Here is a 25,859-nt window from a genome sequence, read left to right as displayed (position 1 = left end):
TCAAGCTTGGGACAAAGTACTCTCTACTCTAGGAGTCATACCCTGACAAAAAGCTCAAGGGTCAAGTAGTTGGCTTGGAACATAAATAGGCAGTGAAAAAGGACTCAGACTCAAACTCAGACCCCGACTACAGAATCTTTTTTTGGTGACAAGAAGACCAAAACATAGAGACAGAAGAAGTCAACAAAGCCAAACAGCCTACATCAAAAGACTCCAAGAAAAATATAAATTTGTCTCAGGCTATGGAAGAATTCAAAAAGGATTTGCAAAAAGCAAGTAAAGGAAAAATTGGGAAGAGAAATGAGAGAGATGCAAAAAAACCATGAAAAACAAGTTAACGACTTGCTAAAGGAGACCCAAAAAAATACTGAAGAAAACAACACCTTAAAAAATAGACTAACCTAAATGGCAAAAGAGCTCCAAAAAGCCAATGAGGAGAAGAATGCCTTGAAAGGCAGAATTAGCCAAATGGAAAAGGAGCTCCAAAAGACCACTGAAGAAAATACCACCTTAAAAATTAGATTGGAACAAGTGGAAGCTAGTGACTTTATGAGAAATCAAGATATTATAAAACAGAACCAAAGGAATGAAAAAATGGAAGACAATGTGAAATATCTCACTGGAAAAACCACTGACCTGGAGAATAGATGCAGGAGAGATAATTTAAAAATTACTAGATGACCTGAAAGCCATGATCAAAAAAAGAGCCTAGATATCATCTTTCAAGAAATTATCAAGGAGAACTGCCCTGATATTCTGGAGCCAGAGGGTAAAATAGAAATTGAAAGAATCCACAGATCGTCTCCTGAAAAAGATCCCCAAAAGAAAACTCCTAGGAATATTGTCGCCAAATTCCAGAGCTCCCAGATCAAGGAGACAATACTGCAAGCAACCAGAAAGAAACAATTCGAATATTGTGGCAACACAATCAGAATAACACAAGATCTAGCAGCTTCTACATTAAGGGATCAAAGGGCTTGGAATATGATATTCTGGAGGTCAATGGAGCTAGGATTAAAACCAAGAATCACCTACCCAGCAAAACTGAGTATCATGCTCCAAGGCAAAATATAGACTTTCAATAAAATAGAGGACTTTCAAGCATTCTCAGTGAAAAGATCAGAGCTGAATAGAAAATTTGACTTTCAAATACAAGAATCAAGAGAAGCATGAAAAGGTAAACAAGAAAGAGAAATCATAAGGGACTTACTAAAGTTGAACTGTTTGGTTTACCTTCCTACATGGAAGGATGATGTATGTAATTCAGGAGACCTTTCTCAATATTAGAGGAGTTGAAGGGAATATACATACATGTAGACAGAGGGTTCAGAGTGAGTTGAATATGAAGGGATGATATCTAAAAAAATAAAATAAAATTAAGGGGTGAGAGAGGAATATATTGAGAGGGAGAAAGGGAGAGATAGAATGAGGTAAATTATCTCACATTACAGTAGCAAGAAAAAGCAGTTCTATTGGAAAGGAAGAGGGGGCAGGTGAGGGGGAATGAGTGAATCTTGCTCTCATTGGATTCAACTTGAGGAGAAAACAACATACACACTCAATTGGGTATCTTACTCTACAGGAAAGTAAGAGGAAAGGGACAAAAAAGGGGGGATGATAGAAGGGAGGGCAGATAGGGGGAGGAGGTAAACAAAAGCAAACACTTTTGAAAAGGGACAGAGTCAAGGGAGAAAACTGAATAAAAGGGGACAGGACAGGATGGAGGGAAATATAGTTAGTATTTTGTACCCGCAGTGGCGTGAATATATGATGAAGTAATTGACACAAAAAGACAAAGACATGGGGCTAGGCGAGTCATATAGTCAAGCTATAGACTGATTTTAATGGAGTTACTGACAGTATTTTATACAGGTTAATTGCTGAGTTATCTGGACTTCAAAGAAGAGTACAATAGAGCATCAGTTGAGTTTTTTACCTCCTTGTTCCTGGGAATGAGACGCCAGTCTCCTACAGGCTAACAAATTGAAACATTTCTACTCTTTCCCATATAGATAACCATACTGAAACATTTCTGTTCTTTCCCATATGGGTAATCAGCTGTGAGGGTGAGTTTTCTTTGCCACATCTTCTTATCCTGCACCTGGCCTTGCCATGAATAGACCCATTTTCAATTGACCCTGCCTTGCAGAGGTCTAAGAGGCCTAAACAGGACATAGCTGGCTCCCCACAGTATTTCACAACATGAGTATTTTGTGGACGTGTTTTACATAATGATACATGTGTAGCCTATGTTGAATTGCTTGTCTTCTTAGGGAGGGCGGGTGGGAAGGGAAGAAGGGACAAAATTTGGAACTCAAAGTTTTGAAAGCAGATGCTCAAAAAAAAAAGTTGTTTCTGCATGCAACTGAGAAATAAGACATATAGGAAATGGGACATAGAAATTGATCCTGTCCTACAAGAAAGTAAGGGAAAAGGCAATGGGGGAGGTTAGGGGGGTGACAGAAGGGAGGGCTGACTGGGGAATGGGGAATTCAGAATATATGCCATCTTGGAGTGGGGAGGAGGGTAGAAATGGGGAGAAAATTTGTAACTCAAAATCTTGTGGTAATCAATGGTAAAAACTAAAATATTAAATAATAAAATATAAGAATAATTACCAAAAAAAAAGAAAAAAAGAAAATGCAGTTTCCTTATCTATGAAAAAAAAAGCATCCTCAACTGGAAAAAAGGAATCATTCATTCATAACCTGTTCATTTGAAAATTGTGGTTATTATTCCAGAATAGATAGGAATTTACTCTTGTCTTTTTTAAAAATTTTTTATTAGGATTTTTTATTTTTAGTTTACAACACTCCGTTCTTCATGATTTTGAGTTCCAGATTTTCTTCCTCCCCCTCCCTCCCTAAGATGACATGGAACGTGATATATCTTCTACATATAACTTCACATTGAACTTATTTACACAACAGTCAAGTTGTAAAGAAGAATAATGGCCAATGGGATGAATCATGAGAAAGAAGAAAGAAAACAAACAAAAAAAAAAACAAGGAAAAAAACATGGAAAAAATAAAAAAATTGTTTAAGCAAAATATTGCAGATAAGGAACACTCCTGAGAGATTTGAAAAATATTAGTGTGAATTCATAGTTTAAATCCAGTCAAAATACTTAATCTTGACAACATTTTAATGCTATATTAAACTAATAATATGTTCTGCTACTTTGAAACTAATTTGTGGGATTTAAAATCACATAATTACATTTATTTATTAATTTTTGATAATCTGTAATTTTGCTACTTCAAAAGATACTAAGTAGAACCAATAAAGCATAAATTTAAGTCCTGTTTTTTTTTTAAGTGGGCTATCTTGTGCAGTTGACTATTGTTTTAAATTATTCCTGTCAATTGGGTACTAATTGTATAATTATATATGTATTTCTTATTGCAATTCTTCAATGAATCTGTAATCTCATCAATATAGTTTGAAATGTTAAAAAAAAAGTAAGCTATAACAGACCTCTGGAGAAAACTAAATGGAAAAGAAAAGATTGTACCTTTTTCTCAGTTGTACATGGCACCGTCACAAAAACTAACAATGTAATAAGGCACAATAATCTCACAAAGATACACAGAAAAGCAGAAATATTAATATTAGGATCATAATAGTATAAAAATTACATCCAAAGAGTCTTGGAAGCATAGATTAGAAATTAATTAGAGACTAGATAATCTAATTTGAAAGAATGAATGGGTCAAACAATAATTTTATTAAAGATAATGACAAGAGTGAGAACATATCAAACTTTATGGGATGCAGACAAAACAGTACGTAAAGGAAATATAACACTAAATGCTTACATCAATAAAAAAAGAAATTAGATCTGTGAACTGGGTGTGCAATTAAATGAACTAGAAAAATAGCAAATCAAAAATCTTGAACTGAACATCAAAAGAGTGATCTAGAAAATTAAAGGAGATTAATAAAATTCAAAGTAAAAAACACTGAACTAATAAAATGAGGAGCTGATTTTATGAAAAAAACCCAACAAAATAAACCACTGATTAATTTGATTTAAAAAAAAAAAAGGAAAACCAAATTACCAATATCAAAAATGAAAAGGGATTTGGAATGGACCACCAATGAAGGTGAAATTAAAGCAATTACTAGGACCTATTTTGTCCAATTATATGCCAATAAACCTGATGATCTAAGTGAAATTAATAAATACTAACAAAGATATGAATTGCCCAGATCGATAGAAAAGGTAATAGAATACTTAAATAATACTATTTAGAAAAAGACACGGAGCAAGCCATAGATGAGTTCCCTAAGAAAAAAATCCCCAGGACCAGATAGATTCACAGGTGAATTCTACCAAACATTTAAAGGAAAATTAATTCAAGTACTATGTAAGTTATTTGATCAAATAGGTAAAGCAGGAGTCCTACCAAATTCTTTCTTTGACACAGACATAACTGATATCTAAGCCAGGGAGAGTAAAAACAGAGAAACAAACTGCTAAACAATTTCTCTAATGAATGCAAAAATTTTTTAAAAAAACCACTAGCAAGGATATTACAGCAATATACCACAAAAATCATAGACTATGAGCAGGTGGGATTTATACCAGGAATGCTAAAGTCTGGCTATTTAAATCAATGAAGTTATCTACAAGCAAACATCTGGGCTTAGCTAAAACTACTTTGCAAATCTACAGCAACTGATGTAACCCTGGATGTTGCGGACTTGAGATGATGTGGCCCGAGAATTTATGCCCTTGTTGAGAATGAGTTTTAAGTGTTGCTGATAATCTTCATAGGGTTAATTTTATATCACCACTGACTCTGTTTTTTAATCATCACATCAGTCACAGCTGTCAAACAAGGGCACCCATCACGTGTTCTAAAACTTTAGTTATACATGAGAAATTAGAATACAAATTTGGAAATTGCAGGTGGACCACAAGTACGCACTGAGAAAACCCATGCTGGAGATGACAAGCATGAAGTCACTGACAGCATATAGGGATCATTTTATAAAATATTTCAGGGAGAGGAAGAAGCCAAAAAAAAGTGGGGGGGGGGGGAGTCATAAGACAATATTAGTATACAAGGGGATCAACAGGACATTAATAACTATTGAATCATATGCCTACTTATAAAATCTTAATTAGAGTGATCCTTAAGGACATCCTTGATTAAAGATGAGCAGGACACAGGCTCTTGCAAACAAGTTTCTAAAACAGATCATATCTTTACAATCAGTTGATCTAAAAGTAAAAAAAAAAAAAAGAGATTTTGCTGTGTTGACTAAAAAAGCCATTTTGATGTCATAGGGCAAAATGGATACTTAAAGGGTCTTCTCCAATAAGAACTCATGCCTATATTATAACCATAGCTTTTATTTAACAAGCGGGTATTTTATTGTTAAAATTCAAGAATATTATCAGCAATAGATTAGCAACATTAAAAACAATAATTAAATTGCTTATACATAGATGGTCAAAGGTCAGCTTATAAGTAAGAAACCAGAAGGGAGGAGAGAGAAAGGAATATCCTACTGCAGAGACAGGAAGACCAGATCTTCTCTTCTGTTTCTGGCTACAGACAGGATTGATCCTGAAGTCTCAGCCTGTGTTCAGAGCACATAGTAAAACACTTAAGAGGAAGCTGGAATTTATATGAAGTTCAGAGGGACACATTTTTGGAGATAAATCAAAAGGAAGCCACAATCATAATATCTAACCAAAGCTCAGGGGCTGAGATGATCCTTAAATTTGCAGCACTGTTTCATTTTATGGACTGGAAGCAACGTAGCTTTCTTGCTAAGTTTCATCCATCTGGTTTCCACGTTTATGAAACATTCTTGAAAGAACATCTTTGTGCTAACAGAGAAATTCTTTCATTGCTTTTCTAACTTCCTAAACTTCTCTTCCAGTTTCTTAGAATATGCATCCAACTCATTGGTAAGAGAACTACTACTTGTTTCTCAAAAAGTTTCTCAGGTCAAGTTAACATGATACAAATCTGTGCTTGAAATCCTTCAAGTTTCTACTTGATGGGAACATGTTTCAGTTCTAGAGACTTCAAACCAGGCAGTCAGCTTGCCCATCAGGCAAGTGGACATTCTGGAGAACATGTTCTGCCACTGCCCTTTAATGTTAGCCTTGGAGGGCTCCACTGCCACCTGAGCTGTCTTTACCACAGCATCATCTGTGTTGGTAAACAAAATGGGCTCCTTAGCACTTAGTTCAACAAGTACCCTTGAAGAGTTTGGCTTTTGTTTACTTTGAGTAATTCAGTGTATTTCATTGAGTCTTACTAAGTGCTAAGCCCCAGGCTCAAACCCCTATTAGGTGTAAAACCTATGTGGGTGTGGATTGGCAACTAAGGTGGGGCTAACTCCAGGGAGGGCCTAGTTTACATGTATGGGACAGCAGAGGCTTTTAGACCACTTGGGTTTGTCTGCCTCTTTGTGACAATTCTAGGTCACGTGGGTGAGTCGCATGTGTGACTCACCCCTGACCCTGAAAAAGATATAAAACCAGGGGTTGGCTGTCTCTTCTTTGGAGCTCCTCCCTATAGCAATGGCGGCACATGACTCTGGTCCAGCCCTTGTTCAGAGCTCCTGGGCTGAACCTAGATGTTGATAACTATGAATTGTATTGGGTCTGTCTGTTGATGTTTGTAATTTGTTTGTATTTTGTTCTGAAGTTCGGGTTGCTGGATTTTTCCCTTAACTAAGTGAATGATATCTGTATGCTGAATTAAAATTAAGCTTGTCAATCCCTTCACCTTGCTTTCCTTAGTTAAGCAGATCAAAAGAACCTGTGCTGTTGGCAGCTTTCTGGGTGCTGGCCGTGGGTGGATCTTACACCCCCACAGAAGCTGCTAACCGGATTGTTGAAACATCATCTCAACCCAGGCCTCTCATGATGCCACAAAGACACTCTCAATAATAGAAAAATCATCTAAAAAATTATAAGAGAGTATTAGTACACAAAAAAGCTGATCAAAGTGACAAATAACTTTGAATCACGTGCCTACCTATAAAATCATATAAATATCTTATTATTTAATATATGATATAATAAATATACTATATAACATGTGCAAGTGCGCGTGTGTGTGTATCCAGTCTTCTGGGCTGGAAGCAAACACACCAGACAGAAATAGCAGCCTCCTCTCCTGAACCATCTCACTATTCCCCACTCACCTCCCTGCCCTGCCAGTGCTTTATTGTTACCATCTGCCAGGGATGCCCTTCCCTTCCCTCATGAACATACACCATAAATACAACCACTGATAATTTCTTGATGTTCCTGAATTAGTTTTATAGGAGATTTGGGTATATAGAAGATCCTATTCTCTTTTTCTTTTTCCAACCATTGAGCAGCAAATCCTTTTTAAATGAATGATTTTCATAGTGTCAGCATCTACTGATGAGTGAAATAAAAGACAGTCCATGCAAAAAACCATATATTTTTATAAGGATCTTACATTTACTGAAAGATATTTTTACAGCAAGCTGAGACCTCTGATAAAGGATCAAAGTCTGAAAAGGTGAGAGTTGTGGTTTTTTTCCTAAGCCATCCTAGGAATAATGTGTTTTGTTTTGGGCTAAAGGTCATGCTGTTCAGTCTGCTTCATATAGCAGTACAAAAAATGAATCCCCCTTATGGGAAGCAAGAATCTCTCAAGTGTGTCTGTGATAATTTCACCAATTTTCCTCCCTTCCCCAAAGTTTGGGGGTGGTGATGGTAAAAAAGATACAGTATTGTCTGTTGATTGTATAAATAGTGGTATCTCTCTGATGAGCATTAATGGCATGATGGCAATTCCTTGATTCAGAAGAAAATCCATAAAGAAAAAGATTATCTGTATAGCTATAGTTGAGTGTGAGTTTGGACAAGGATGTTATTTATTTTTGTCATTTTATTACATGTGATAAATTACATGCAAATTGTGAAGCAAGTTTCTTTAATAAAGGCCTTAAAATTGTGATGGGGAAAGTTCAAATGTGGACAGTATAGCTGTACTTGAAAGACTTCTGTGGAACAGGGATTATATTTGCCCCAAGGGCAGAACTGGGGCAATGGATTTAATTGCAAGAAAAAACTACCCAACAGTTAGAAAAATCCTAAAATGTAATGGGCTTCTTTAGTAGAGGGTGGCAAACCCCCTTACTGGGGACCTTCAAGCAAAGTCTAGATTACTACTTAAGCTTATGTTGTAAAATGGGGTTTTGTTCATAAACAGCCTCTGAGATCTCTTGCAATGCAGTTGAAAGTGCAGTGGATTTGGTATTAGGGACTTGGGTTTGAATCCTGACATTACCAATTTCACTCAATATAACCTCAGGTAAATTGCTTTAATTCTGCCAAATGAAGGGATTGAAATTCCCTTCCAGTTCTCAGTCTATTGGTTTTTGATTCTGTGAACTCTAAGATTCTCCGATTTTGTGACATCCTCCACGACAGTAAATACTGCTTTGATGAGCGTGTACATATCTCCCTGTTTTATGCCCCTCTTGACATAAAAACAACCAGAGGGTGTGCAGCAGTAAAATACTTGGAATTGTTAGCTAATTTAGTTTATAGATGCAAGACATCCCCCTAAGCCTCAGTGAATACTAACCAGTTTACATCACCTATATAGCTAGCATGCTTTAGTGTGAAAACTGGCTCTGAAGAGCCAACAAGCTAAGGCCAAATTTAGTGTAACCTTAGCTCTTTCTGTTACTTGCTAATCTTGCATTTCCTGTTGAAATAATATTTGGGGAGGGGAAGAGGCACAGAGCCAAAATAACGGGGAAGACAGGACTCCCCTGTTTTGGTCTCTGCAAAGTCTTTCTTGCCTGCTTTTCTGTTTAGCTCCGGCCTCCTCAGGCCAAAAGATTCAGTCCAGTTGACACAGGGAAAGCCAAACTATAAAAATAAAATGACCCTTTTCCATCCTGTGATTTTCAGTTGGATGCTCTGTCTACTGAGTACTGATAGAGATGAAGATGTATCTCTGGCACAGGCAATGCCGATGAACAATGCATCTCAAAACAATATACCTTGGCCTGTAGGGCACTTGGGAAAGAACAATGCTTTCGAAGATCAGAGGGCTTTGCTAGGACTGGGATTGTCCCTGTCTCAGACACATGGGTAAGCTAGAGTTTTGTTTTGTTTTTCCTTGAAAGGAGATGGGTCAAGGGTGCTAAGACTCAAGCTGCTCATTCCTAGACACAATTCCCAGGCAGACTTTGGCCACATTGACAAGGCTTCCTGGCCAAAGGGCATAAAAGGTCCACCTATTTGAAGTCACGGCCATCAGTGTAGGAGACCACAGTGAGTCACCACCCCTCTCCCCCAACGCTGACCAGTTCCATTTCCAAATGGAGAGCTCAGGAGAGAGGTTGAATCTAATAAAGTTAAGTGTTCCAGTATCCTTGCTAAATATCTTTTCTCTGCCATAGATAAGCAAACTTGGAGTCAGACCCCCTCTATTACATCCTACATAAAAAATCTTAACACAAATGTTCTCCCAATGATACTGACTGGCTATAAATCTCGAAAAACAGTACAATCTTTGAGAAAATAAAAGCTGTCCTTTATCCAAAGAGCAAAGACGAGGTGAATGTTGGACACAAGAAAACTGTCGAATACAATAACCTACATTGAAGAGGTGATATAAGCAATGTATGACCGTTTATCCCAGAAATGTATGAATGGAAAAATACATAAGTACATCAAGTAGTGAGACCTATGGATAACAGACACATAGCCTAAGTATGTACTGGTACACATGATATGTAATAACTTTATAGAGCAAAAAAGTAAGAAAGAGTTGTGATTTTCATAGAGATGATATCATGGATATGCTGAAGTATTAAAATATTTAATTATTTGTTTTTTTAATAGTGGCTATTACGTTTATCATAATTTTTTTTTTTGTTAAACAGAATACCAGATGGGAAGTCAAAAGATCTCAGTCCCAGATGTCATAAACATAGTATAACCCTGGAAGTTCTTTGTCCCTCCGTACATTGTTTTCTTTGTTTGTAAAATGTTGGAGTTTGGCTTCCACTAGAAAGAGTTCTTGGCTTGGAGCCAGAAGATACCTAGATTTCAAATCTAACTTTTGATGCTTACTAACCTATGTGACAATGGGCAAGCCATTTAATCTCTCTGAATCTTAGTTTCCTCATTTGTGAAACAGGGACAATCATTTCTATAGTACCTACTTCTCACAGTATTGTGAGGCCTGAATGAGGTAATGTACATAAGGTACTTTGCAAATACAACAAATAATTGCTCTTACTGCCTCTCGGACAAAATATAGAATTCTCAGTTTAGCTGCCACCTACCCTTTCAGGTAATTCATACTCCTCCTGAGTATCAGCTCTCTTAGGAATAAAATCACTAAACTCGTTGCTCCCCATAAAAAAACAATGCACTGCCCTCCTCTTTCTTTGCATGGGGGACCCACCAACTATGCAAAACACTCCCACCTTACTGGAGTTTTCAGAGCATAGATCAAGTGCTACACGCCTGCAGGAAATTTGTACTCGTTCTCTTGGTTGTTAGGGCTCTCTCTCTCTTGAAATTACATTGTACTACTTTGTCTTTACTTGTTTGTGTGTTGTTTCCACCAGTAGAACATATGTTCCTTGAAGGCACTGATGGCTTTGTTTTTGTCTTATATATGCTAGTGCCTAGCAGAGCGCCTTCCACATAGGTCCTCAATAAAGTCATTTAATTGAACTGGCAAACCTTCAGGTGCTCTATGAATGCTAATTAAGATACATTCTAGTTTTAAAACTCTGATTCTAAAATATAAACACTTTTCAGAAACATTCTACATCACCCACCTGTGCCTTTGCCAATTTCTTTTCCAAGAGATCTCTTTCTCTTTCTGTTTGCTGTAGACGATTATTAAGCTCCACTATGTCTCCTTTCAGAGATGCCAGGGCTGCTAAATGGAGCTATAGAGACAGGAACCAAAAAAAAAACAAAAAACAAAAAAATACAAGGTTAAACCACAGTATGCCCCACCCCTGAATTCTTATATTATTTTTTGCAACAGTTAAAAAAAAAATTAGTGTGTGCAGAAAAGACTAAAGTCCAACATGTAGGAGAGGTTACCTACATACATTGATGGCCCAAACTGAAGTAAGAAATAAGAAAATATAGACAAACGAGAAACCTAGATTCTCCAGCCTTTTGACGCTCATAGGTCGTTAAGAATGGCAATACAGAATTAACCTTGAACTTTAGAAAAGCAAATAAATGCATAATACATAACTTGTGATTCTGTCATGTTATCAAGCTGCCAGGAAAGTCAGATATTTTCAAGGGACTAATTTAAAAAGAAGAAAAGTTGGTTCTAGAAATTCTCTGTGAAGAACCAAGAGCCTTCTTTCCTTCTTTATTTGGCAGGTTTCCTCCTACTTCCTTTGAGATTTGAAAATCCATCTAACAACTTCCCTTGCCCAACTTTCATTTTTAGGACCTAGGCTTCCATCGAAAGCTTGAGGGAATATCTGATATCCTAAAATCATCATATAGTGTGACTAAAAATACTACTATACTATTCAGACTTAGTAGATGAGAAATTTCTGCCTTTCCAAAATAATTTGGACAGTGATGGAACCTTATTGCTTAGGAGTATTCAGAATCACAACTCACTCATTTTAATTTTTTGAAAATCAAATTTCATACACAGAAAATATCTTGGAATTGCTTTTTCTAGAAGTTTTTCAATAGACTGAAACAGGTACCTTTTAGGACATTGTAAGCCTCCAATGATTTCATGAAAAAAAAATCTTTTACCACCTCTCTTCATTTTTCTTTTCATGAGCCAAACCAGATACAATTTTTTTTTAAATCACTATCAATTCCACTAGCTCATGTGTAGGTAGGTGGGTAGAGGTGAAGAGTAAAGAAGATTTCTGCCAATTAAAATTCTGTACTATGACTACGGAAAGTGTCAGAAAAATTCTGATTAAGCAAATGAAGCGGGTCTTCAAGGATGGACATAGTTTAAGAAACACTAAAGAGATTTTCTCAAGAGATTTTCTCTTCATATTGAAGAAAAATGCTCCATGTCAACCTGATTCTCTTAAAGTTACTCAACTGATAAATCTTAAGAGGATTCGAGTGGGGAAAAGAGAAAAAGCAAGATACTAGGAGTGAGATTAAGCCCTAAAAACATTATTACTGATACATTCAAATATTAGAGTGGATCCAACTCAATTAATTGCATTGTACCATAAAACAACAAATCAACAGCTGATCCAAAAGCACAAGAGACTCAGTTTTAAAGAAGGAAAGGCAGTATTTACCTCCTTCAAACAGTGCGATGGCTGCTTGACAAAGGAGGTGACTGAGTTTCTGAGAAAACTTTTTTCTTTTTTGGTATGTGAATAATCTCTCAGAAAATTAACTCTTCAGTATCCAGGGTGGAGTAGGAGATGGCAGGATTTCCCTTTTCAGACACAAACTCAGTCAAAATATATTCCTTTAGTATCAGATACTAAGAGTACCCTGTCTTATTTGAATCTCAGGAGAAGATGTAATATTTCCTAGGAAGAAGGATACAATGATAAAAAAGTAATTTTTCTTTAAGAAACAAAGGCGCGTGAACAACTTCCAACTATGTGTGCCTGGGCTTGTGTTTCACTCAATAATACCTTTGTGAACATTCCTGACAAAAGACAGATTTAAAAGAAGTGAATCGAAGCGAAGGCTGTATAGACAACCTTCTGATCCCAGCTCCCTTAATTATTTTAATTTAGGATTTAAAAAACGAAGATTAGGTCCTACTGTTGAAGTAAGACCATGTAAACCACCATGTAGCTGTGTGGGACAAACCACAGGCTCAAAATAAAAAAACAGAGGTGTCTCGGTTTTTCAAAGGTAGAAACAAAACAGAAGCTTTATTTGATCAAGTCTTGCGAGAATTGGGCATCTCCCACTACCAGGGCGGAGATGGTAGTGCAGAGAGGCAAGGGGGAGAAGGCAAGCAAGGGGATATATAACCTTGTACAAACAATTCTAAGAAATTCCACCCCTAGAGGCTGGACCCCTGTCCCTATTTGCTGGGACAGGTGGCCTCACAATCTATCGCAGAATAAGTTTACCCAATACCAGCACAGAAACTACAGAATTACCTTTATAGGGAAATCTCAATGTTAAGATGACGGCATGCGAGTAGGCTAGGGGAGGGGGAGAGGGGGAGACCACCTGATTTCCCCGAAATCATATGATTTACAGGAAAACGAAACTTAGGCCTAGTGAGGTCTACATCCTAACTAAATTTGTACTATTTGAGTATTACCTTGCCTGATTTATTCATAGAGAAGCTTTCACAATCTTGTATCCCACACATCGCCAATAGGCTAGGCTAGCTTTTTCTCAAAATGTATAGAAAACATTCTTGAGACTAAATTGGTTCAGGCAATGAAGGTTCAGGCCACTGATACAGCTTCCTGGTGGCCAAAAGCCTATGTATGGCAGATATTATGGTGATGCTATACTATACTATACTACCTACTTCACAGAATTATTGTAAGAAAAGACTAAAGTGCTATACAACTGTGTTATTATGACAAGTAGAGATTATCCAGGGCCTCTGTTTTTCTACCTGCTTCCTCATGTCCACTTTCACAAGCAGTTCTGATAGAGAGTATAGGAGAAACAAAAGTAAACTACTTAATGTTACATTATCAAAACAGAATAAGGACCTGTTTGACAAATAACACACAGGAGGCACTGCAGTTTTTGGACTCCAGTCTCTAACAGGTTCACTCTTGATCTGGTCAGATAGGCAGCTTCAGAGGAGTTAATAATCTTACTTTATTCTAGTCTAGTCTTCTCAAAGGAAGTTGCTGATAATGGGAGCACCAATTCCTACAGCATTCCCTAACAACCCACCCTTCTCTCAGGGGCCTGCGTGAAGGTGGGGGGATGGAGGGGGGTGGAACTACCCCTACACCTCAATGGGGCCAATCGAGACAGGTACAGCATTTCTGCTTGTGCATTCCCCTAAATCCCCTCAAGCCTCAACAGGGCCCATTTGAGGCCACTTGCTTTGTAGGGCAACAGACAAAGAAGGCATCTTGCCAACATTAAGCTCACAGGTTAACTTTAGTAATATCATCATTCAACGCAAGCGCAGTAACTATCACATTGTGTCATCCCATATCTCACTGCGCAGCTGCAGTAGGGCTGTCTGTCTACCTAGGATCCTTGGGCCTATTCTGGGAGTTATATCTAACACCTGGAAACTAGACATTGCCAGGGCCATGGATCCTGAGAAACTAAACTCTAAAAAGGATGATAAAATCCTCCTTACTTACAGGATCTGCAATACTCAAGGTACTGTGGGGAATACTAACAAGTATAAGACATGCTCCCTATCGCTGAATTTACAACTTGGCAAATTTGAGAAATGTCTCATTCTATTCATAGGAATAGCTTTGGAAAATCAAAGCCGAGGAATACATAAGGCAATGTACAGATAGGCATCATTACCAACAAAGACAAGGGTTGGAGTTGGAGCAACAAGGAATGGGGTTGGAGGTTTGCAGCCCATTTTCAGATGATGGCGGACTTAAATCCTGGAGGGGTGTTTTATAAGGTTTTTTATAAGATGTTTCTATAAACATCTTCATAGAAGCTGAGTTTAAAGGGACAATCTAGTTGAAATCTGTAACAAGAATCTCCACTAAAAAATGCTTGTGAATTGGCCATCAAGCACTTGTTTGAGGGTCTTCAAGGGAGAGAAGAACGTTTGGCCTCCCAAGGCAACTCCTTTCATTTTTGGTTTGCTTTAACTGTCAGAAAGTTTTACTGACCTTCAGCTTACAACTATCTCTTTGTAACTTTTCCCCCATTGCTCCTTATGGTGCTTTCTGAAACCAAGCAGAACAAAGGCAATCCATTATGACCTTCCAAAACCTTTTCTTCTCCAGAGTAAACATTCCCAGTTTTTTCAACTGATCCTCATGTTAGAAAGGGATAAAGTTTGGCCTCCACAGAAAGAAACATTTGGGAGGCACATGATTATACGGGAGTGCTGAGAAAAGAAGAAATAATTCTCAGAAAAGGAAAAAAAAACAGTTTCAACTGGGTCTGTAATCAAAAGTAGGGCAAAGTGTAAGCTAGACTTGTAGCACGCATGCTTAATGGCTTCATGCACCTGACACACCCTGCATAAAATTAGAGCCTCGTTATCTGTACATGCGTCCCATGACCGAGAGGGAGATCATGTCAAGTAGCAATACGTAATAGATATATAGGGGAGAGTATAACCCAGAAGAGCTGGGACCAATCCCAGCTTTCACGGGATGGACCAGGAATGATCAACCTTACAAAAGCTTGCTTTGTTTCTGTATCTGGGCCCCTGGTGCATTTCAGCCCGTGTGGCCCACTTCTTGAGAATCACATTACGTCTTTCCTTCAGTCACTCCTATGTAAAAATTTTATTTATGGATATTTCCAATACTCATATGGCATAATCTACAGACATTTCTACATTCTAACTTTACTCTGGCCATACCTGAGGTTATCGATGTTCTTCTTAAAACATGGATCCGTAACTCAACACACTGCTCCAAATGCAATCTGACCAGTACAATGAAGCTATTGCTAACCTAGTCCTGGAACTACGCCTCTCAATGCAGTCAATGATTTCATTTTTTTTTTGGATGTCTTGTAGACCTAATTTAGTTCTTGTAGTTGGGTTTCCCTCAGGTGTGACAGAAGGACAGGCATCAGAAACACAGAGTTACATTGAAACTCTTCATTTTTTCTGCCTTTTTCACCACTTGGGAATCTTTTGAGTGTACATTCCTCCCCCAAAGCTAAGAGAATGATCAAAAACAGCTAGAGCCTTGCTCTGCCAGATCTTTTTTATATGTTTCTTTTACTTTAAAGAGTCCACAGTATCTAAAACTCTGAAAGATGAGAATATATGGAGGTCAGGATAGGATCTCAAAATTACTTCCATTAAACCTGGCAGGGCAGGGGTAGTCATAGATATAGATCAGAACTTGAAACTTAAGTCTCTGGAGGTAAAAGCAAGCAATAGTTCCCTTGTCTAAGCTGCCTCCCTCAATAGTACCCTGTTTTTATGTCTTATTTCAGGCTCTATGTACAGGTAAGCAATCAGCCAATTCAACATTTTAAAAATCCAGTTAGTTGTTATTGTAATGAAAACAGACAATTGTTTGAGTTTTTCGCTTTTCAACTGGCAATACAGCCTCATATAACCTGTAATGAACCAAATATGCATATAATTCTGGAAACAATGTGATTTTTGAGCTATCTCTCATATAGAGAAAAATGTCTTTTCTAGGCTTTGGTCAGTTCCAGGGATAAAAATTCAAGCTATTTCTAAAATGTTCTGTAAAACAACGAGATCCAACTATACTGACAAATTAAATTCTGTTTTCTTAAAAAGACACCAAACAAACCTGGGTCTTTGGCCTTTTCCAGTCATACAGTACTTACTGAGCAGATTAAAGCCTTGGTTCTGGAATCAGAAATCTTGAGCTCAAATCTGGACTCAGACATTTACGAGTTATGTGACTGGACGAGTTACTTAAACGCTATCTGCCTCAGTTTAGTCAGCTGTAAAATGAGGATGATGATAAGAGCACCTATCTCCCAAGCTCCTTGTGAGGATCAAATGAGATGCTGTCTATGAAGTGCTTAGCAAAGTACCAGGCCCTTAACAAATGTTTCCTTCTTTTCTTCTTATCCTGTCACTTGCCCTTCCTTCCATCTTTAAAATGTAAGTTAATTGGTAAGTTCCTTGTGTATGCATATCGGGCTCTTCAGTCTCTGGTTTTTCCTCATTAAAATTGTTTGCCTTTATGTCTTCAGAATTTCATTCTTGAGGTTTTCTTATCCTTCCGACACTAATTTCCACTGTACAATTTTAGTCCATAGGATGCAATCTATCCTCTTCCTGAATCCACTCAAATTTGATTTCTGAAAATCTAGAGTGCATGTCAGACATGAACTGACTTTCCCGTCCTTTGTAATAAATTCTAGGAGAGAGCAGTTACTTCATCATTAGCTGGAAGTGTCAAGAGTAAACAAACAAAAAATGAACAAATGAATAAACAACTTGTATATATCCTACTGCTAGACACTGAGCCAAATCCCCTTTCCTTGCTCACGAAGAAGCTAGTTAATCCAGACTGAACTGCCAACCCTATCGTATTCATTTAATTTATTTAGGTTTCATAATGCTCTGGTGATCCCTGGATGGTTTAGATTCCTCCCTTCTCCTATGAAAGGAAGGGGAGAGACAGACTCTCTCATCTGTTTCTGGGTATGACAACTGTTAGATTCCTATATGACAGACTGAAAGGCACTCTTCCTCCTCCTTTATGCTGGTTCTTTCAAATTAACTATCATGCTCTCCAAAGGCCAGGAAAGTTCTGGAATCTGAAGAGAGCTTTGTCCAAGTTCTAATATTATGAGCAACTAGGCAGGATGTTTGAGTGAGGGTCAGGTTGCTGCTGTTAAGTCATTTTTCAGTCATGTCCAACTCTTCTTTTGGGGTTTTCTTGGCTAAGATACTGGTTTGCCATTTCCTTCTCCAGCTCATGTTACAGATGAGGAAACTGAGGCAAATAGGGTTAAATGATTTGCCCAGGGTCACATAACTAGTAAGTGTTTGAGACTAGATTTGAACTCAGGAAGACAGTCTTCCTTACTCCTGGCCTAGCATTCCATGTGATCTTACATGATCTTACATGGGTGGCTAGATTAGATGACCTCAATGCAATTTTTGCAACGACATAAACTCAAAAGACTTTATATATGTGTGTGTGTTTGTATAATTGCCTAAGCACATGAAAAAGACATTTCACAGATTATGATATGCATATAGTCAGAAAAGCAACTGAGTTGGATGAATAAGATAGATGTATATATCTATATACGTATATATATACATATATACACATGTGCATATGTATAATTATTCATACCCACTCTTTATTTTTAAATCATATCTTGATACTTAGATGTATGCACATATATGTATGTATGTGCGTATGTTTATGCACACAAACACACAATCATAAACATTGCTAATGAACTTGATTCATAATTGAACAGGAGTAACAGATCAAGCTGAATCACGACTTGGAAATTGTGCCATGCTCCCAATGATCCTAAACAGCTCACTGATAATAAAATTATTTTTCTAACACCAAAATCCTTCAAGTGATTCTACGTAACTGAGAATGATAGAATGCCATCAACTCAAAAATGGCAGCTTATCCAAGTAGAAAAATCCATGGCTTAGTTATGTTATTTGTGCGTGATTAATATCATCATGGACGTGAGAGTTGGACAAACATGTAGACCAGGCATCTAACAAGAATGAAAAGAACAGGTTAGGCAACCTGAATGTCTAATCCAAGTAGGCCTCCTAGCATATTGAAACAACCAGAATAAGGCTTCTAATATGCTTAGAGGCAACATAATATAGTATAAAGAAAACTGTAATTAAAGCAGATATGACCTGGATTCATATTCCATCTCTAATACTATTATTAGCTTTGAAAAGCTTGAAAAGTCACAATTCCTCTAGGGTTTGCTTTGCTCATCTGTTAAACAGGGAAAAGAATACCTATTGTACTGTCCCCTTTAGGTTCTTTCCATATGGTACAGTTTAGTGCCAAAGAGAGCACAGAAAGTACTTTTTGTAAAGGAAAAGATTTAAATAAACTATTAAAGGTTATAAGGCATTGCCACTGTTATGCATGAATATTTTGATGCCTGATATTTTAACAAAAATTATAAAAATATGATATATGGAAAGCAGCTCTCCAATCAGAAATTTAAGACAGAAAATGAAATATACCATAAAGACTCAAATCACCTTGTGTATAATGAGAAAGATTTTTCTTGTGTATAGGAACAGTTTAATGTAAACCAAAGGGGCAGAGAAATTTTATTTGTTAAAACTGGAAACACATGAGCACAAAGAGCTACAGTTCAAGGATACAAAATGTACTGAATGACATTGTTTGTAAGTTAAAACTGCAGAGTCCCTCGGCTTATTTGCACACATCTTTTTTAGGATTATAGAGCATAGAAATTTTAAAATGACAAATTACGTGCATATTTGAAAACTGAAATATGATGAACATTTATTTCGGCCAAATGAATCTTTCAAATTTGGAATTTGATTCCCAGTGTCTAGAAGTCTAGACAATAAAGTACTAAGTGTAAATTACTTGGTTGGAGTGGACAAAAAGAGCCTATATCACTTTCTGTCCGCTCCCTCTCTCCACAAAGAGAACTATGACCTTTGACCAGTTGGATGATTTGGATTTCCCATCAGCATCTTCACCAGCATCCCTGAAACAACTGTGGAAGTGTCTGCTTTGGAAACTAATGCCAAACTACACATGCTAAGGAGAAGAAGCTTTACGTATCCACAAGGAGGTCAGCTGAAAGCCGCACTGCCTTATGGGGAATGTCATGAAAGCCCCACAGAGGCTATCCAAAAGGACTTCCATGTGTTCTAAGTTTGAGCCCACTTCCCGTGAATTCTCTCCATATTTGTCAGGGAATGTGTCACAGACTTTTGGGGGCATGTTTTGTACTAATTAATCTCACAATACTACCACAGTAAATAATCTGTATTTGCCGATGAGCACCTTGAAGACCTGGGGGGGGCTAAATAACTTGGTTTTTTTTTTTTAATCAATGATTTTATCGTTGAAAATGGAAGCAGATATTCTGACAGAATACTATGGCTGCTCTATAAGAGTCGATCAGGGAATAATTCACGGGTTCTCCTCTGGGCTATCACGGCAGCCACCCCCCCTGCCCACCCCCCAGCTTCAGGTACTGACCCTATTTGTGCCTAACCAGGCATCCATTCACTTAAATAAGGCACAAGCAACAAACAGCAATCAGAATGACTTTTCCTTGCCCTCTTCCCACCTCAGAACCACATTCCCAGCATCCTGCCACCACCAGCAATCAGGTCTGGGCCCCAGTCTTACAATGGAAGGGTCTTGGAAGATTGCATGGATGAACACCACACAGCTCTCTGAACCCAAGTCGCTGCAACGACTGTTTTTCTTTTACACATCTCATTATACACTTCCATACAAAAGGGGGAAAGCAGCACACATCTGGACACCCTCAGACCCTGGGGCCAGCCTTCCCAGCATCGGCTCCAAAGTCAAAGCCACGGAGCCAGCCTGGCCAATTCCCATCGTCCTCTTCTGCTCAGACCTAGGGCTCTCTCCCCACTTACACTAGCGGCCATGGAAGCTCCCCGCTCCATCCCACCATCAACTTTCCACATCCAACCTGAGACACTCAGTCCTTCCACAGAAGCTTTACACTAGACATGAGACAGATGGACAGAGCCCAGGCCTCAGCTGCCCCAAGGTTTTGGGAACCTGGTGTGTGCCCCTCTGGGAAAGGCTGAGCATGTCAGCATGTGCAGGGCTGCGGGTATTAAAGGGGCAGCCCCAGGCATGGGGAGAAGGGCCAAAGGGCCCAACTGGACCCCAGCTACTTGACCACTCGTGGCTTTGTCACAGACCACTCACTCTACCACTAAGCACCGCCTGTCCACGGGTCTCAGAAGCTTAATGGAAAATGTCTGAAATAGAGAGGGAGGGAAAACAAAATGCAGGGGGAGGGGGGCCCTGAGTACAGTAATTTTGTACGTGTGGACTTCTCAAAGGGAAGGGCACCTTGTTAGTGGAAAGAATCTTTTTTTCCTCTGGTATGGCATCAGAACAAGACTGGGAAACAACAGAACAGGCAGGGCTATAAGATCCATGCTCCCCTTCTGAGCTCCATGTGGTCCGTGCCCCAGCAGGGGGCAGGGGGCACAGAGAAAGTCACTGCGTGCCCACATCCTCATCCAGGGGCATCCACGCCCGCCAGGCACTAGCCCTGAACCTGAAAACATGATGCTTCAAGTAAGAAATGGCCAAGACGCCAGCAGCCATGCCAGTCTGGACAGAGCTGCCTCCCCAGAGCTCAAGGCCCAGGACGACCAAATGCCAAGTCCAACAGCACGATGACAAAGCTGCCCCGTGTCTAGAGAAGGGAGAGGGGGCTCGGGGAGCCTGGCTTCACGCTGAGGGACACGAGGAAGGGGGAGGCCAGGGGGGCTGGCCAGGCCGCTATTTTGAGATCACGGATGCATCCCCCTATGTCCACTACCTCAAGGCTTCCCTTTGCAAAGTCCTTCCCCTGACTCCCTTTATGCCACAGACGGGGCAGCACAAAGTGGCCATGGCTCTGATTGTTCTAAGATGAATGTTTATATAAAATAATATTTTATCTTCATTTTACAAACATACACAGTGCTGTCCCTTTCAAATTAAGGAAAAATAGACACACACACACAAATACTGCAAAGTAGCGAAATATAGAGGGGAAAAAAGCTCCTTTTGGTTTTGGCAAGTTTAAAAAACAAAGTCTGAAGAGCGACGTGGCATCCATGGGTCCCTGCTCTGCAACAACATAAGAACGCTAAAAAGAGGCCTGGGCACAACAATGAATCTCAATGGTTTGGTTTCCAAAATTCAGAAGATCGGGAACTTTAAAAGCAGCACTTTATTTTTGTTTCTTTAAAGTTCAACAAACAGTCACGGAACACATAAAACATCGGAAAGGCTTTTGATAAAAAGCTCCACTTTTTCAATGGCGACTCACTCACGCGCCAGCTGGCCGTGGGAACGTGGCCACTGACTGGCTGCCTCCCCCGGCGCCTCTCTCCTCCCTCCCGCTTTCCCCTCTCTTCTGCCTTCACGTGGCTATCTTGGCCATCTGCTGCTCCAACTTGGCAATGCGCTCATCCTGACTGCAGATCGTGTCTTTGATGGACTTAATCTCTTTGAGGATCTCATCCAACTTGGCTTCGTTTTACACGGTGCCCATACCGTCGGCCACTCCCTTGGTGGGGCCCATCAGGCCGCCTTTCTTGTTGACCGAGGGCTCGTTGTCCAGCAGGTTCTTCACCTTGAGGTCATGGTTCTTGCCAGGAACATAGCCGTGTTTCAGGGAAATGAGGAACAGGTCAGCATTCCTGCCCTCAAACCATTCCTCTGCCTCCAGAGAGGCTTCGGGTCCTGCTGTGTCTGGATACAGGTCATCCTGGAAAAAGTCCGACTCCCTTGGAACAGTCATGATAATGGGCTTACACGTCCTCTCATGGAGTTTGAAGAATCTGGCAATCTCACATTTGTCGATGTCCAGCCCTCTCTTGGGCATGTAGCCCATCCCCCGCTGGGGTTCTTTGCTGCTGAATGTGTTGAGGTAGTGGACATAGGGGGATTCATCCGTGATCTCAAAATAACGGAAGCTGCTGTCACCCTTCCCACACAAGTAGATGATGCTGGTGTCAGGGTCATAGAAGGGCAGTAATATGCCATTGCTGGTGTCCATTCCATGAAGGGCGATGGGTTCTTGCATATTTTTCGGATTCCAGAGGGCGAGCTGCCGCTTACTCATGCGGCTGAAGCCAGTGGTAAAGACATTGCCGTCTGCCACAAAGATGGCTCTCATGGGCCGAGCTCCTTCGTGTGCCTTTTCTTTCTCGGCTATGATCTCTTGCTTCCTGGGGTCAGTCACTCTCACTTTTTTGTCTTTGGACGCCATACAAATCAGACTGCCGTTTCTGTTCCAGCTCACGTTATAGATCGTGTCTGAGTGCATGTCATCCAGGTTTATGAGGGCTTCCCCCGTCCCCACGTTCCAGATGATGACGGCATTGTCACAACCTGCACTGAGCAGAACGTTGCATGCAGTTGGATGCCATGCCACTATGCCAACTCTCTTGGAATGGCCTTCCAAAATCACCATGGGTTCAGTCAGGGAAAGAGTGAGTCCATTTTCGGGGATCTGCCATACCATCACTGTGCAATCCCTGGAACCACTGGCGATGACCTGGTCACTGTGGGGACACCAGTTGATGTCGAGCACGGGTCCTGTGTGGCCACATATGGTTGGGTAGGATTTGTCAATTCTACCAGTCTTGTGTAAGGGCAGCACAAGGAATGCCCCGCCCCCGCTTGCTTCTACAATGATGGCGACAAATCGGGGGTTGACCGCACAAAAGGAGCTATTCCAGGTGACGCGGGGAAACCCGGATGTCATCATAGCACTGGTCATTTTTCACAGCCTGGCCAAACACGTGCCTGAACTTGCTCTGCCATACCACTCGTCTCATGGTGTCTGCCTAGAGGTGCCAGCTCCAGGAGCCCGAAGTGCCTCTGCCACCACCCAAGTCCCCAAGTTCCCAACCGCTGCTGCCTCCTGTCTGGCACTGAGCCCAAGGAGGGGGAGCGCATGGCCCGGGGGCGGGGCCTGCTGCCAAGACGGGCTAAATAACTTGCAACAGTATGTTAATGACCAGGAGTGGGGAACCTGAGGCCTCGAGGCCACATGTGGCCCTTTAGGTCCTCAAGTACAGCCCTTTGACTGAATCCAAACTGAGATATAAAAATTATGTTTTCACACAGGTGAAGGAAAACGGTTGGAAGAAACCAGTTTCACCCAGGTCAAGGATAGGGCAAAGAGTCAGCTAGCCTTAAAGTACACATGCTCAATAGCCTTATGAATATTAACTTCTCCTCCCCAGGAGGAGCTAGAATTCATTTTAATGCACATGTGATCTACGTGTGTTGTGCCGAAAAAAAGCGAGCAAGACCCGGATGTAAATTTAGATGTGGATTTATTGAAGCCCGGGACTGTTCGGAGTAATTACTCAAATCGAACAGCCCTGAGCAAAGGGAGAGAAAGAATATTTAAAGGGAAAGAACACAATTAGATTTCCGTGGAGATGGGGACACAAACAGTAGGGCAAGCTGAGGCAGGATTATTTCCGTGGAGAAGGGAACACAAACAGTGGGGTCCATGGAGATAGGAGTAAAAACAGTGGGGTGAGCTGCGGCAAGATGGAGAAACTGAAAGGGGGGGTAGAGCATAACATTCCCCACTTTCTTTTCAAAGTGTGTCAATTCTTTGACACATTCTCAGGGGATCTGTCACAAGAATCAGGGGGACTGGGATTTGCAAATCGGTAATGGAGATCCCCAATCAATAGCAGTTTAACAGAGTTTATGCGGGACTTAACAAATTGCAGAAAACGATTAATGAGGCAGGGGCCCACAACCAGAGCTATAATGAAGAGGAGGAGGGGGCCAGCCAGGGTCATCACCAGGGTAGTGAGCCAAGGGGATCTACGGAACAGGGACTGATACCAGTTCTCAGAGTTTTCCAGCTCCTTTTGTCTATTGGCAATATTTTGGCGTACCAACCTCAGACTTTCCCGCACCACCCCACAGTTGTTAGCATAGAAACAACAAGCCTCTCCCACGGCCACACATAGGCCACCCTGCTTGAGATAAAGAAGGTCCCAAATCTCCACCAGAAACCAGAAAACAGAAACCTGACTCAACTTACCCTCTGGGGCTCTAGAACGTCTCAGAGTTGGATTCCCCTAGAGGTTTTTTTTGCTTTTTGATCCACGAAAGTCCGAATAGAGGGCAGGTCGGTGTCGGGGGATGGGTTAGTTCTCCCTCTCAAGCTCCAGGGGCTCTGAGACATTTGGCCTAAAAGCCAATTATTAATGTCTCAGAGGCCGGCTCCCCTTAGAGTTTGGGACTAGGAGATGCCCACTACCCGAGGAAGAGACCCAGGTCTTGGGGGGTGCCACAGGCCACCCCCAGATCTCGCTGGGGCCTCCAGAAATGTTGTGCCAGAAAAAAGCGAGCAAGACCCGGATATAAATTTAGATATGGATTTATTGAAGCCCGGGACTGTTCAGAGTAATTACTCAAATCGAACAGCCCTGAGCAAAGGGAGAGAAAGAATATGTAAAGGGAAAGAACACAATTAGATTTCCATGGAGATGGGGACACAAACAGTAGGACAAGCTGAGGCAGGATTATTTCTGTGGAGAAGGGAACACAAACAGTGGGGTCCGTGGAGATGGGAGTACAAACAGTGGGATGAGCTGGGGCAAGATGGAGAAACTGAAAGAGGGGGTAGGGCATAACATGTGGAGGGAGGGGAAGCATATCAAGGGGAAAATATGAAATAGGTGTACTAGAAAGTTCTATACCTCAGAGTACTCAGCCAATGAGAAAATGGAGGAGGTTCTTAAGAGTTTCAGGACAGGGATAAAAATGGCTTGCTCTCACTTCCGTGTGTGTGTGTCTTAGCAGCTCACCTGCTTTTTGCAAGAACATGAGTTAAGTGAATTTGCCTCACCTACCTTGGGAGTCTGTTTTTCCTCCAAAAATTTTATTCCTAACAAAACTTCACAGAAAAAATCCCCCTAATAAAAGGATTTGTTCTGTAAAACTTGGACTCAGTCAAGAGACCACACTTCAAGGACACAGAAGGCCACATGTGGCCTCAAGACCACAGGTTCCCCACCCCTGGACCAGGGCAAGACTAAGAAACCAGGGATCTTAACTCTCAGTTCAGCCTTCTTTCTCCTCTATTACTCAATGCCCTGCTGACACCGAACAGCCTCAAAGATAACAAAAAAAAAATTTAAAGGTAACCTCGAATTCCGGTGCCTCAGAAGCAGAAAACATGAAACTCACCCAAAGAATCCCACTCAATTCACAGACATTATTAATAACATCCCTGGCAAATAAGTAGAAAATAACTAGTGAAATACAGGATAAAATTCATACTGTTAAAATGGTCAAGCAATCAAACACAAATCAGAGTTAGAACTCCCACTGATGGCATCTGCTGGGTAGTATTACAATAAAGTCCAGTTATATAGCCTGGTAACTTGAAAAATCATTAAATATCATTTACAGCGGTGCTCACTGGGTAGAAGTCTTTTTTTTTTTTTGGCATTTCACACTAGCACAAACAGCAATAT

The 25,859-nt window shown here is 40.3% G+C and overlaps 2 protein-coding genes across 2 annotated transcripts in view; both read right to left on the bottom strand.

The window, feature by feature from the left end:
• Positions 1–25,859, bottom strand: part of MCC (MCC regulator of WNT signaling pathway) — a 265,718-nt gene that overhangs the window by 124,118 nt on the left and 115,741 nt on the right. Inside the window, exon 2 of the mRNA XM_036737648.1 lies at positions 10,819–10,932. Coding sequence (XP_036593543.1) covers positions 10,819–10,932 — 114 coding nt within the window. The remainder of the gene's footprint in view (positions 1–10,818; positions 10,933–25,859) is intronic.
• Positions 21,878–23,195, bottom strand: LOC118830744 (coronin-1C-like). Its single transcript, XM_036737651.1, has one exon. It carries the CDS (start codon positions 23,123–23,125, stop codon positions 21,878–21,880), a length of 1,248 nt encoding a protein of 415 aa, XP_036593546.1. The 5' UTR covers positions 23,126–23,195.

Source organism: Trichosurus vulpecula, chromosome 9, assembly GCF_011100635.1.
Source record: "Trichosurus vulpecula isolate mTriVul1 chromosome 9, mTriVul1.pri, whole genome shotgun sequence".
NCBI classification, from domain to species: Eukaryota; Metazoa; Chordata; class Mammalia; order Diprotodontia; family Phalangeridae; genus Trichosurus; species Trichosurus vulpecula.
Note: the sequence above shows the minus strand (reverse complement) of the source record. Positions and strands in the feature narration are given on the sequence as shown.